Here is a 13,324-nt window from a genome sequence, read left to right as displayed (position 1 = left end):
AAGAGGTGACTGAAGTGTCAACAGTTTCATTGTTAACAGTTTCATCAACTGAAAGTGTCTCAGTCAGTTGATTGGACGGAGGTATGAAACTCATGGCTTCAACAGTATCTCCTTGATTGGTAGAGTTTCCAGTGTCAAGAATAACCAAACCGCCAACTTGATTATTACTTCCATATTCTACAAGGATACTGTTAGTACCATTGGAGATAATCTCTTGAGAAAAGGGAAGAGAGATTCGTTGAGAGGCAATGAATTCAGCAATATTGCTTTCACTTAAAACAAAATTATTATTTGAATTCATGCTCGATTCTGCAAGAAGAGCTTGTGTGTTGATAGCAGAAGCAGGAGCAGCAGGAGATGAGGAGGGATTTGGCTGAATGACAATTTCAGGAGGATTCCTAGAGTTGTTCTCAGTATAGTCAGCAGCAACGTGTCCTCTTTCACCACAAAGATAGCATTTTCTATTACTGGTCTGATTTAGAGTCAGAAAATCCTTAAGCTGTGAGGATAGGTCGTTAACACGTTTGGTTAGCTCACAAATTTCAAGATTATTTGAGGCAGTTGACGCTGTAGAAAAGACCTTTTTCTTTTTTGATTTGAGATGCAGACTTCTTCTGATGTAGTAAAGGAATAGTCTTTGGAACAGGACCAAGAATGGATTTGTCCTTAGATTGGGCATTTGAAGAGGAAGGATCAAGATGAGTCTGAGCATTTCGCTGACCACCTTGTTGAAAAGGTCTAACCTGTTGAGCAGATCTGAAATGCTGAGCCTCCAAAGGAGATTTTCCATCTTGATGTCCTTCAAATTGAGAAGGTCTGACCTGCTGAACAGGTCTGAAGTGCTGGGAGAGAGAAGTTCCCTTTGGAACATACATGGAGTTGGGTTGCTGATAGCGACCGTCAGCGAACTTATTTCTCCTATTCATTAAATGACCATGCACAGCAGCCTTTTTGCCAGCATGAGAAGAATTTGAAGAGGAGGGTGGCATCTGAGGCGCAGGACTTTCAGCAACAACAAAAGGAGTGGAAGATTCAGCGGATTGACTAACAGGTATAACTCGCTGAGGAGTACTGTAGTCATATGGAACAACAACCTTGCTTCTTTTGAAGGGATCAAAAGCTTTAGACTGAACGGTCAGCAGCAGTGGAGCTATAGGCTTATAACCATCACTTGAAGGATTTCCTTCAAAGGTTTGAGAAGAAGAATATTGAATTCTGCCTTCATTAGGCATCATATCAATGATGGATGATCAAGAAAGATTGTCTTAGCAAAACTAGGAGGATAATAAGTTTTGAGTTTGGTAGAAGAAGAAGAGGAAGAAGTGTTGGATAAGGATGACACATTATCAAGCTCGGAGTGATAATCATTTGCTCCTTTGGTGAAGTGATACTTCATCATTTCTTCACTAGAACCAATGGCACTTGGAGGAATTCTTTCTTCAGCAGCCGGATTGTCACCAAAGTGATTGGTAACAAGGGCCGCAGTCTCATAATCTCCACTGATAATGGCGTTGATTTGAGTAGGCATCAGCTTGCTGAAGATTTGGTCATGAAGCTTGGAGGCTTTAGACCAAGAGATAACAATTTTTTCAAGGTCAACGACCTTATTTTTTAAATCTTCGTTTGATTTTTGAAGATTTTGATTTAGAAGTTTTTGAGACTCAAGCTCAACATGAACATTTCGAAGGTCCTTGAGCTTGTCAGTTTTAGCACTTAGCTTAGCACTGACTGAGTTAAGCTTAGCTTGAAGACCAGCACGAATAGATTCAACAAATTGAATGTCACAAGTAAGCGACTCAAAAATTTCTGACTTATTTTCTTCAGATGCAGAGGAAAAATTGCATACCTTCTTGAGAGTGACATTCACCCACTGACTGGAACAGACTTGATCTTTTGTCAGTGCTTGATCATCAGCAAGGGCCATAAGACAAATGGCATCAACATACTCTTCTTCATCAGCTTCAGAGTCATCAGAGTCTGCCCAGTCATGTTGTTCAGCAACAAGACTCTTGGCAGGAAGCTTGGCTTCCTCAACGTCAGCCATCTTAGCACGAAGCTCGTAGTACTTCTTTTTGTATTCATCAGCGGGCTTGACTGAGGAGGGTTTTGCTGAGGAGAAAGAAGAGGGTTTCGCTCCCTGCATGGAAGGAATAGAAACATTGCATTCTTTTTGGTAATGGCCTTTTCGACCACATCTCCAACATTCTTCTTGCGATTTGTCAACTACTGATTTTTGAGAGAAAGTCGACTTACGACTATTCCATTTTTTTGGAATATCTCTTACCAGCGATAAGATCAAATTGCATGAAGTCTGAGAACATTTCTTGTCTCTCCTCAATATCGAGGTCATTGACAAGATCTTGTAGATGAGATGGGGTAGCAGAGCTGCTGTTGACTTGGATGGAGTCAACTTCAGCAAAGACCAAGGCAAGAGGGTCAAGAGAATAAGAATTATTAGATAGAGAGGAGGAAGATGAGCCAGCATGCCTCTTGGAATCAGCTTCTACTCTTAAGTTTTGAGCAAGGGCTCTCTCTTCAAATTGAAGAGTGCCATAAAGTGATTCCAAGTCATGCATATTAAGTTGCTTGGTGGTGCGAAGAATCTGTCTTAAACCTTGCCATTTAATTGGAAGGCTATCAATGAACTTGTGGCATACTTCAAGCATATCATGCTCTATGCCAGCATTAGTCATATCATTCAACAGACATTTGAAGCGATTGTAAGTGCCATCTAGATTCTCATTTGGAAGAGAGAAGAATCCTTCATAGGCACGCTTCATATTAATTTTTTTAGTGGCAAGGACATCTTCTGTACCATCGAATCTGGTACAAAGATTGTCCCATACCTTCTTAGCAGAGGAAAACTTGATGACATATTTCATAATGTCATTAGGAAGGGTATTTATAATGAGATTTCTTAACCTAGCATCTAGATTAACAATCCTACGCTCGTCATCTGTCTATTGTACTTCAGGTTTAATAAGCTCAGTGACAATCTCAGGAGCATCAGTGGTGGCTCCTGGTGTCCTGGTAACCAGAATCGGTACATAAGGACCTTTGGTTAAGATGGTCATTAGGTAAGGTTCAACTCCTACAATATGTAGAAGCATTCTTTCCTTCCAAGATCCAAAATCATGAGATTCGAATCTTGGAGGGATGGAAACGTACCCAAAGTCTCTGGTATTAACCAGAGTAGGAACTGCAGTCATAGAGAAAGATTTTAAGAACTAAAATAAGAAAAAGTTTTAGATGCAGAAAAAAGTAAAGAAAAGATCTTGCAAACTTTTACTCAGGTCAGATTCGGTGTGTCGAACCACCGCTCTGATACCAACTGAAAGTCCCAAGTTTTCAACAATCAAAACAGATAAAATAAAAGATATACGATAAGAAAGTAAACACGTTTAACTATATGTATATTAATTAAACAGTGAATACATGGTTGGTTTACAAAGAAGAAAATTGAAAAAAATACTTGTTAAGTTTTTGACATACAAAAACTTAAGTGTTCTACAATAAGAAACACACACAAAGTGACAATTGCAGAACTACACCAACCATGGTTGCAGCTAGGTCAAGTGATTCCTTATATAGGCAGAGATGGGAATCACATGACAACCCAATAGATGTTGACACCTCAAGGTTGTCAACCATCTATTGGTGGATCTCTCAGATCTACAGGGTTCTCTGTGTTCATCTTGTTTGTTTCCAAATCCGGTATGAGAGAGAAAGACCCAGGTACCGTTTTGGTACATGATCACATGTCTTCAATCTTCTTGATCAACACGTGTCTTTAGGACCACTCTTCTTATCTTCATCTTCCCGCCCATATTTGACTTACAAATATAACGGTGAGTCATTGAACTTATCCTTTAACTTGAAGATAATATTGATCACTGAGAGATCGCTGAAGAAGCTACTCGCTGAGGACTCGCTGAAGAAGAGACTTGCTAAGTCATTCAGCGAATCCATAACTCAACAAAAGCAAATTGAGTAAGCTTTACCAAAACAAGTAAAAATAGGAGTTTTTTTCTTTATCAAAATTATTTCGCATGTGGACTTTCTATTTGAATGTATGGAGTCTAGTTTGACTTTGACAACCTCCATAAACGTTACTGAACTCTTTTCCAGACTACTTTCAAGATGTATACGTATATAGATATTCAAAATGCGATTTCTTACGACAACATCAAGATAAATATACATGATCAATAAGCTACATTGGTAATTATTAATTGGTTTAGGTTCAAGGTAATTAAACTTATAAACTGGCTATTAAAAATATGAGGAATTGAGGAAAATTAAAAAAAAAAAAAAAAAGGTAGAAAAAAGCCAACCTAGTTGAATAACACGTAGAAATACATAATTGATCAAAGCATTGAAGCAAAAAAGAGAATCCAGGTAATGTGTGTGTGATCAGTTTGATTTAAAAGGTGCAGTTGTGGAGTCTTTCTGCAATAATAATAATAACTGTGTAAATACAAGGATAGCCCGGGTCTCCCGGCATGACTGCCAAAAAGGGTCACACCCAACCCCCCCTTTTATCATTATTATTTGTTGCTCCTGCGAGTGTGAGTCTGTTAGGTCATTTCAACCATTTTTTATCCTGTTAGTTGTATATTCCATTTATAATATGCTTTTTAACTAGAGTATTATTTTTATATAATAAACTTGTATATATGTTAGTATGATTCAAGCATATATACCATATCTTTATATTTCAACATTTTAAAAATACCAAAATCATGAGCTATACTACTATTACAACAATATATATACTTAATATTTTGGGTTAATCTCTTTTAATGGATCTTGTCAGCTTTGTGTGGATTTCGATCAAATTATAGGTCTCAGAATCTTGTAGACTTGAGAAGATCAAGACCATCAATAAACGAGGACTTAGGTAAAATTCGAGGATGGAAAGTGAGTCACCAAGCTAACAAACACTACTAGCCACCATCCCATAATACTATTTTGTATGGCCTATGGTGCTGCTTGCCGTGACATAGGTTGTCAAGTGGCTGTCAGTTCTGTGTGGATTTCGATCAAGTTATAGGTCTCGGTATCTTGTAGACTTCGGAAGATCAAGACCATGAACAAACAAGGACTTAGGCAAAATTCAAGGATGGAAAGTGAGTCACTAAGCGAACAAACACTACTAGCTACCATTCCGTAATACTATTTTGTATGGCCTAGGGTGATGCTTGATGCGACATAGGTTGTCAAGTGGCATAACCTGCCTAGGTCATGTAGTACCAGATTTTTTTTTTAGAGAAACAAAATTAAAATTTTTATGGAAAAAAAAATCAAAAAAAAGCAAAATGTTAAAAACCTATAGAAAAATATTAATAATTCATGAAAAATCTAAAATTACTTAACAAAATTTAATTTCGAAAAAATGACCCTCTTGTCCCCTTTGGTACATACCGCCTGATGAAATGACCTCAAATTAACATGTTTTATTGTTATGTTCTTTTGAATCTTAGTTTCATAAATGATCGATTAGACTTTACTAAATGATTATTCAATTCGAACTATGTTGAGAACTTGAGAAAAAAGATATTGAGATAGATGATGGAAATTGAAGGTGGGAGACAAAAACGGACAACAATAATTCGTGTATTTAAAACTCTAAACTAATGTAACAAACTTAAACAAATAATTAAACTAAAAATATCTTTCTTTGATTACTTCATAAAACAATGATACTTTATCAAATTTCTAGGTACGTAAACAGTTAAGTAGTTAATTATAGAATTAATCCAAATCTTAATTAAGATTGGCATTCTCTCTCCCTTATCAACAACGATAGTACTCCTCTCCCTATATAATCAATATTGTCAAACAATCACTTAATACTTCTTTATTCTTCCTCAATAACGTCTTGTCATCCTTTTTTCTCATCTGAACTGCCATCACCATAGCTCTCTAGCCAACTACAATATTTCAATATATTATATATATAGATACATAGAGCAACTCATCATTCTTATATATATTATTATTACTATATGATTCACTCAATTTGATTAGGGTTTCCATTTTCATATATATTTTTCTAGCTTTTTCATTCTTTTCAAAGTTTCTTGTTCTTTTGGTTGAGCTAGCTAGCTAGAGTGATGGAAGATTACATGGGCCAAATAAGAGAAAATAGTAGTAGTAATAATACGGGTACAACATCTACAACTTTTGTATATGGGTCGGGTGGTGGATCGGTTCTTGCTCCGGATACAACTACTACTACTACTATAGACAACCAAAGTGATCTTGGAGGCTTTCATAATTTTCAATATCATCATCATCATCCTGTTGTCAAGATTGAAAGTGGGAGTGCCCAAAAATACCATAATTATCCTTCTATGATGAGTTTTCAAAATGAAAATGAAGCTTTAAAGGCTAAGATTATTTCACACCCTCACTATTCCAACCTTCTTCAAGCTTATATGGATTGCCAAAAGGTTAGCCTAAATTGATAATTCACACACACATATATATACAAGTTTGTTTTTAGATTCAAAATATATACATCTCTTGATAGATACTTATCTACCACTTCTCGGAGGTCTTTTTGGAAACAGTCTTTCTACCGTTTTATCCTTGGTAAAAATAAGACTGTCTACATCACACCTACTTAATACTGGGTACAGTATTTGTTGTTGTGATAGATTTTGATCATATTTGTAGGTGGGAGCGCCACCAGAGATTGCGGGGAGGCTAACCGCAGTTCGACAAGAGTACGAAGCTAGACAAAGGGCTAGTTTACTAAATAGTGGTTGTAGAGACAACTACAAAGATCCGGAACTAGATCAATTCATGGTATATTTAATTGAGTAATGTTTTGTATATTGGGGTTATTGATTTTATGATTGTTTTGTTTTGACACATAATTAACATGAATTATAGGAAGCATATTATGATATGCTAATTAAGTATAAAGAGGAACTCACAAGGCCAATACATGAAGCCATGGAGTTCATGCGACGAATCGAATCGCAGCTTTCGACACTAACGATCTCTTCTTCCTCCACCAATGCTTCTCCCGGACGGATCTTTGTATCTCCGGGTAACCTCTCTACTCTTTCTATTTTTTTGCATATATGTGTCCGATATATATTGTATAATTATAATTATAATAATAACGGATGTGATTTATGTGCACAACAACTTTTATTTGCGTACACTATATAGTATACTTTCGATAATAATAGTTATAAATAATAAATATCTTAAGAAGTTTAGTTCAACTTCAATATATTCAAGATCTTGGTACAAGTACAATTCAATCCATGAAGAAAATTATGGGGTTGTGTTTCTCACCATCACTAAAGTTTTTTTTCTAAGAGTAATATAATTTTCTCCTATTAAAACTCAACTCAAAATTACCTAATCTCGTCAAAGACAGGATATGGAGAGGTTAGATGTAAAACACCATCCTCAAACCGTAGGTAATAAGACTGTTTTCAAAAGGACTTCCGGGTGGTTTTTTTGTTTTAAACATTTAATTAAATTGTTCATCTTAAATTATAAGAACTAATCTTTATTTTTAAATTAAACTATCATCGTACTAATTCTTTTAAAAAGACTATGTTGGGACTCTTTTCTAATTTTTTATACTGCGTATCAAATAGTATAATTGTAGAGTTCATCTACTATATATATATATAAAAAAATATCATTAATGAGTTTTAATGTACGAAGTTTATGGAAATACTAAAAGAGACTGGGAGTTTGTTTACTGTCAAATCCAGCTATTTATGGTAGGACTGTCGATCAGTCATTGGTCTCTTCAGTTGAAGGCAAGTTAAGTTAAAGAAGAAAAAAATATTTTGACTCAACTTTACTATAGCACAAACTTATGATATAAAACTACCCACATTCTTCTGCTACTGTTACCGTATATCTAACTCAACTCTCACTCATGAGTTTAAGAAATTAATATATATTTGTTTATAAATAATTATAATAAATAATGCTAAAAAACAAACCCTAATTAGAAATAACGACAAAGTATGGGAAGTAACACTCAACTTGTATTACTTATTTATATGGCCAATCATTATCTTCTCAAGATTTTGTGACATTAACAATAATGCTTATAACACCCCAACTTGAATTGTTTTTTTTAATCAAATTGAAATGTTTTTTAATTAAGACAAAAATCACATGTTTATTTGAAAACCCCAAACGATGGAAAACAAATTCAATAACATGTTTTTTTTTTATCGATCAATGAGTAATTTGTTGGTTATTATGTTTAAAATCATTCGACAGGCTAAGTATTATGTTATTAATATGTAATGCTTTTGTTTATATATTTCACGATAAATAACAAACATATTTTTTGTTTACTTAGTGATGTGCTAGCTCCGATCCGGTGGTTCTTGTATTTAATATTTTATTTTCTCTTTGATTTATGCTACTGTATTGTCCTTTTTTTTTCATTATATTTTTATTAAAGTTTAATTAAGGGTAAAAATTCATAGTTGTAAGTTGTAACTTCGTAAGAGTAGAAGTGATAGCACTTAATCAATTAAGACTAGTCATTAATTTATCGTAAAATACACACTAAAGTTGTGGCTTGATCACGCTGCTGCATTATTCATAATTTTCAGACAATAATTGTTGTTTAGTAACAGTACACGTAATATAATACTCCACATGTGAAATCATTCATTCCCGAAGCTCTTTAATTATGTCTACCTCGAGAGAATAGAAATGTTATAGTATTGTGTTTCTGATCATAATCTTTTATTCTGTGACTTTTGTGTGAAAATTTCAAGTCATTTTATAACGTCCTTTATGATCAATTAGTATTTAAATTAGTTTTATTCACTATACTAATCTTAACCTTAGAAAACTAAATGTGTATATTAGCTTTGGTGTAATCCTATAATCCTATAAGAAAATGCTCATATGAGAAATATTTTAATTAAAATGTTCATATGCAGATTATGACATATGTGTTCATATTCATTCACATATAAACTGATTAAATTATACATGAATAGGTTTTAGGTAAAATAAAACAACTATTAAAGTAAAACAAATAAAATAATATGTTTTTCTTCAGTGATAATCACTGTGCATCATGAAAATCATTGTACATCAATTGCTTCGTGAATCTTCGTGCATCAATTTAACCATGATCTAAGAGTCAAGATCTTGTCTTATTTGTTTTACTTTAATACTTGTTTTACAATACCCAACCCCTACATGAATAATATTCATTTTAATTTTACCTAATATATATATATATATATATATATATCATACGGGGACAATCAAATAAGAATAATCTTAAAATAAGAACACGGTGAGAACATTTAAAAACTACATTTTGATGCATTAAAAGTCCATAAAACTAACATAGTGCATAACTAATTATCATTATTTAAGTGTTTAACAACACATTGGTCTCTCAAAATCGAGAAAATCATGTTTTTTGTTTTGTGCATCCATTCTTGGATGCATATTCATCAAAATGATGCATCCAACAAAAAACGTAATTTTTTTGATTTTGACTTATCAATGTGTTGTAAAACACGTAAATAATGATATTAATTAGTTATGCACTATGTTAATTTTATGGACTTTTAATTCATCAAAATGTAGTTTTTAAATATTTTCACCGTGTTATTTTCAACTTGTTATCATCGTAGTGTTACCCTATATCCTACAATGTACTAAAATATAGTGATATTATACCATAGTTATTATATATGCTAGTGTTTTAGTATACATGCACCACAATTTTGTTCCGTTGTATAAAACCATAGATCACTTATCGGTTTTTATATGAGGAATAATTTTGGTAGCTTTGAGGAACATTGAAAACTGGGTATGATGGAGACATAGGATGCTGTTCATTTCAGTGCTACACCATTTCCATGTTCCCTTTTTGAAATATTGAATGAATTCTTTTCATATTTATTTCTATGATTTTTATTTTATTTGTCTTGTATACTATTATTGTCCACATGACTTTTGGTTTCGTTATTGATACAGTTTTCTACTTTTTAAATGTGGTAAGTTTTTCGTATATGATTATTTCCAGACTTCCAGTTATCGATCCTGATTGCATGCTTAAGAATGTGCTCGATCAAGTCAAACATGCATGTTTGTAAGCATACATTGGTTTGAATTTGCGTATTAAACCTAAATTGTATTGCTTTTGTGAAGATTCATATTGATACATGCCGTGTATAAGTTTTGTACTCTCAAATCGGCATCATATTCCTATCATCCAATCTCGTCAGTACGTAACATACTATGGTCGCACACCCATAATAGCAAATTTGACCTATTACTATGCTCTATATGTATCACTCAATGACTCTTTCGTCGCGTTTGGTTCACAAAATCTGATAGAATTTAATGGAACTGGAATTGAATTCCATTTCTTGGTGTGTTTCTGTTGGAATGTAAAGATTCATTCATTTGATGGAATCTCCATTCTTTGTGGATGGTGGAAGGAATTTCATTGCGTCCGTCACTTGAATCTTCAAAAAAATAAAAAAATATTTCTTCAAATTCCAATTCCTTTAGCATATTTTCTTTCCTTCTAAACACATTTTATGAACAAAACGCGCCCTTAGAAAATTAATACGACCGCTCATTCTCGCACCACCCTTCTTCTTGCGCAGCTCTCTTCATTGGCCCTCTCCTAGTGTGAGACTTCTTGCTGAACGAAGATATGACTGGATACATACAATAGATTAGAATCAATACTTATTGATTACAATAGAGATTCTCAAAATTCAATATGCAATATAACATAATAGGACAAGTTTAAACAGTTAGCAGACTATAAACACACACTTCAGATGCTAGGATTTCAGTAGAGTGGAAATGCTCCATTAACAACCAAAAATAGTACAAATTAAACATCTAAACAGCAACAAAGCTCTAATTCATTAAGGGAAGATAAATTAGCTAGGCGCTAGCATATAGTAACAACATAAGATAGTTATATAGAAGGATTACAAATCGGGTTGGTCAAAGTTAGTACTGCACTCCATAAATATATCATTTATGGGGACTTGCATTCTTCAAGAGGAAATTCTCTTGCTTTCCTCATAAACACAAGTATTTTCTTTAAAAATCAGCCGTCAATATGCTATAGTTATTTGATATGTAACACCATTGCAGAAATATATAACATGCAATCCTAATACTTCGTTTTTTGGATAACTAGTTGCACAATCGTAGTAGTAGTTTTGCATCGATACATACATATTCCACATTTTGCTAAAGGTTTCCTCACTGCAAAAGAGATATTACATTCTTGACTGTTCTGTTTTACGAATATTAAATTTATGGACAAGCTGGCGTAATAGATAAGACTAAGACATGTATGAACTGGATGCAAAAGAGAGCAATAGTTGATTACTAGTAACAAAAAGAGAACAATACCGGGTAGTATCTTAGCAGTCACGGACATGCAACAGTAAGTCGAGTTTAATGCAATATCTTCTTTTTCCAACTTACAGTCGAGTGTAATCACTAATTTGTATTCTCAGATATATATAATTACTTAACATTCTATTTGTGCAATATTGATACAATTCCCCTAGACATTCTATTAGATTAGTTTAATCAATGGCAATTTGATTGTTACTACATAACGACTATAAATGATCGTTTCTTCATCAAATCAAAACATTGTCTTGGTCATGGTCATAGGGTCTAATAAATGCAGAAACATGCATAAATGTTTATTTTCTTGTCCTTGAACAGATGATAGTAAATGCGAGGTTATTGGTTCATCAGATGAAGAACAAGAAAACAGTGGTGGAGAAACAGAACTCCCTGAAATTGATCCTCGAGCTGAGGACCGTGAACTGAAGAATCACTTGTTGAGAAAGTATAGTGGTTACTTAAGTAGTCTCAAGCAAGAACTTTCTAAGAAAAAGAAGAAAGGGAAACTTCCCAAAGAAGCCCGGCAAAAGCTATTGAGCTGGTGGGAGTTGCACTACAAGTGGCCATATCCATCGGTATGTAAATCTAGTCTATTTCTGAATGTCATCCTACATTTATTCGAGAATCCACATGAACACCTATGTTGTATCACTGTTACAAATTATATATACTCTTGAAATGATATGTATCCTCTACATACGATTCAAGAGCAGTAGAACCCTGCAGTCCTCTTGTAAAACAATTTCAATATATTACACGTAAATTAGTTAATAAGAAATGACATATATCCATACAATGTATTAAAGGAGACCATATATACAAATGTTTGTATATATACAAATATTTGTATATATGTAACAAATTGCAGTGACTAAATTCTTTTTTTAACGATTATATAGGAATCAGAAAAGGTAGCATTGGCAGAATCAACGGGTCTAGACCAGAAACAAATAAATAATTGGTTTATTAACCAAAGGAAGAGACACTGGAAACCTTCTGAGGATATGCAATTTATGGTTATGGATGGACTTCATCCACAGAATCCTGCTACCGCTCTTTATATGGAAGGCCACTACATGGGTGAAGGTCCTTACAGACTAGGACCTTAGATGGTTAAAAAGTAAAATAAAAAGAGTAAAAAGGTGAATTGAAGGTCTAATTGATCTGCAACTATCATACATTAGTGGTTTGGCCATAAAGGTATGCATGCTTTTTACGAGGTCAAAGTTGGAAAGTCCAGGCTTTGGTAATTCGGCGAAAGTGCAATCTCATAATTTGTGTATCACTTGTTTCCTATATATCGTATTATATTCAGACATGTTGATTTGTTCTTGGAAAATCCATATGCATGACCGAGATGTACGGAGTATAAGTGTTGTGTGGAATCATCCAGAGGTCATATAGCACACTGAGGTCTGCATATACTTATTGTTATCTTTTTGAATAATTGGATGCATGTAATAGCTAGGGTGATGTTTTGAATTGTGTATATTATTTTTGATATTGGTAATAGAAATTGTGCTTATTGATAAAAAGACCTAATTTGTTCAACTAATAGCTTAATCTTTTGTTCCTGGCATCCATCCATGTTCAAGTTATGATTGAAATTTTCAGGACGGATTTGCAAGTAGTGTACTCATCAGTTGGGGGAAATCTACCAAAGCTAGGTAGATCTTCTAATAAATAGTCTAATAATCCTTCTAAAAATCTTAAATCAAGACAAGTGTAATCCATTCAATCTCTCTCTTAATCTCATCTTTTGATTCCATCAAGTGTCATGATCATATAATAGGAGGATTTTTAGAAAGATTGGTTTAGAGGATTAATCATTTTCCATTTCTTAATTTTGGATTTGAACAAATCTAATTTGTTTTTGGCCTAGTGTTTTGATCTTTTAATTTGTTTTAAA

The 13,324-nt window shown here is 33.7% G+C and overlaps 1 protein-coding gene across 1 annotated transcript; it reads left to right on the top strand.

Moving 5' to 3' along the window:
- The first annotated feature begins 5,923 nt into the window (after positions 1–5,923).
- LOC122578600 (homeotic protein knotted-1) lies at positions 5,924–12,930 on the top strand. Its single transcript, XM_043750586.1, has 5 exons — positions 5,924–6,455; positions 6,682–6,813; positions 6,901–7,060; positions 11,734–11,990; positions 12,315–12,930. The coding sequence occupies exons 1-5, from the start codon at positions 6,117–6,119 to the stop codon at positions 12,522–12,524; spliced, it is 1,098 nt and encodes a 365-aa protein (XP_043606521.1). The 5' UTR covers positions 5,924–6,116; the 3' UTR covers positions 12,525–12,930.
- Positions 12,931–13,324: the final 394 nt, after the last annotated feature.

The sequence above is a fragment of the Erigeron canadensis genome, chromosome 8 (assembly GCF_010389155.1).
Source record: "Erigeron canadensis isolate Cc75 chromosome 8, C_canadensis_v1, whole genome shotgun sequence".
Lineage (NCBI taxonomy): Eukaryota > Viridiplantae > Streptophyta > Magnoliopsida > Asterales > Asteraceae > Erigeron > Erigeron canadensis.
The sequence above is the reverse complement of the archived record's forward strand: the minus strand, read 5'-3'. Positions and strand labels throughout refer to the sequence as shown.

Excerpts from the sequence above, each read along its gene's own strand:
- LOC122578600 (XM_043750586.1), top strand. The coding sequence starts at position 6,117 with ATGGAAGATTACATGGGCCAAATAAGAGAAAATAGTAGTAGTAATAAT. Across the intron at positions 6,456-6,681 it reads CTTATATGGATTGCCAAAAG|GTGGGAGCGCCACCAGAGAT; the intron begins GTTAGCCTAAAT and ends TCATATTTGTAG. Across the intron at positions 11,991-12,314 it reads ACAAGTGGCCATATCCATCG|GAATCAGAAAAGGTAGCATT; the intron begins GTATGTAAATCT and ends ACGATTATATAG.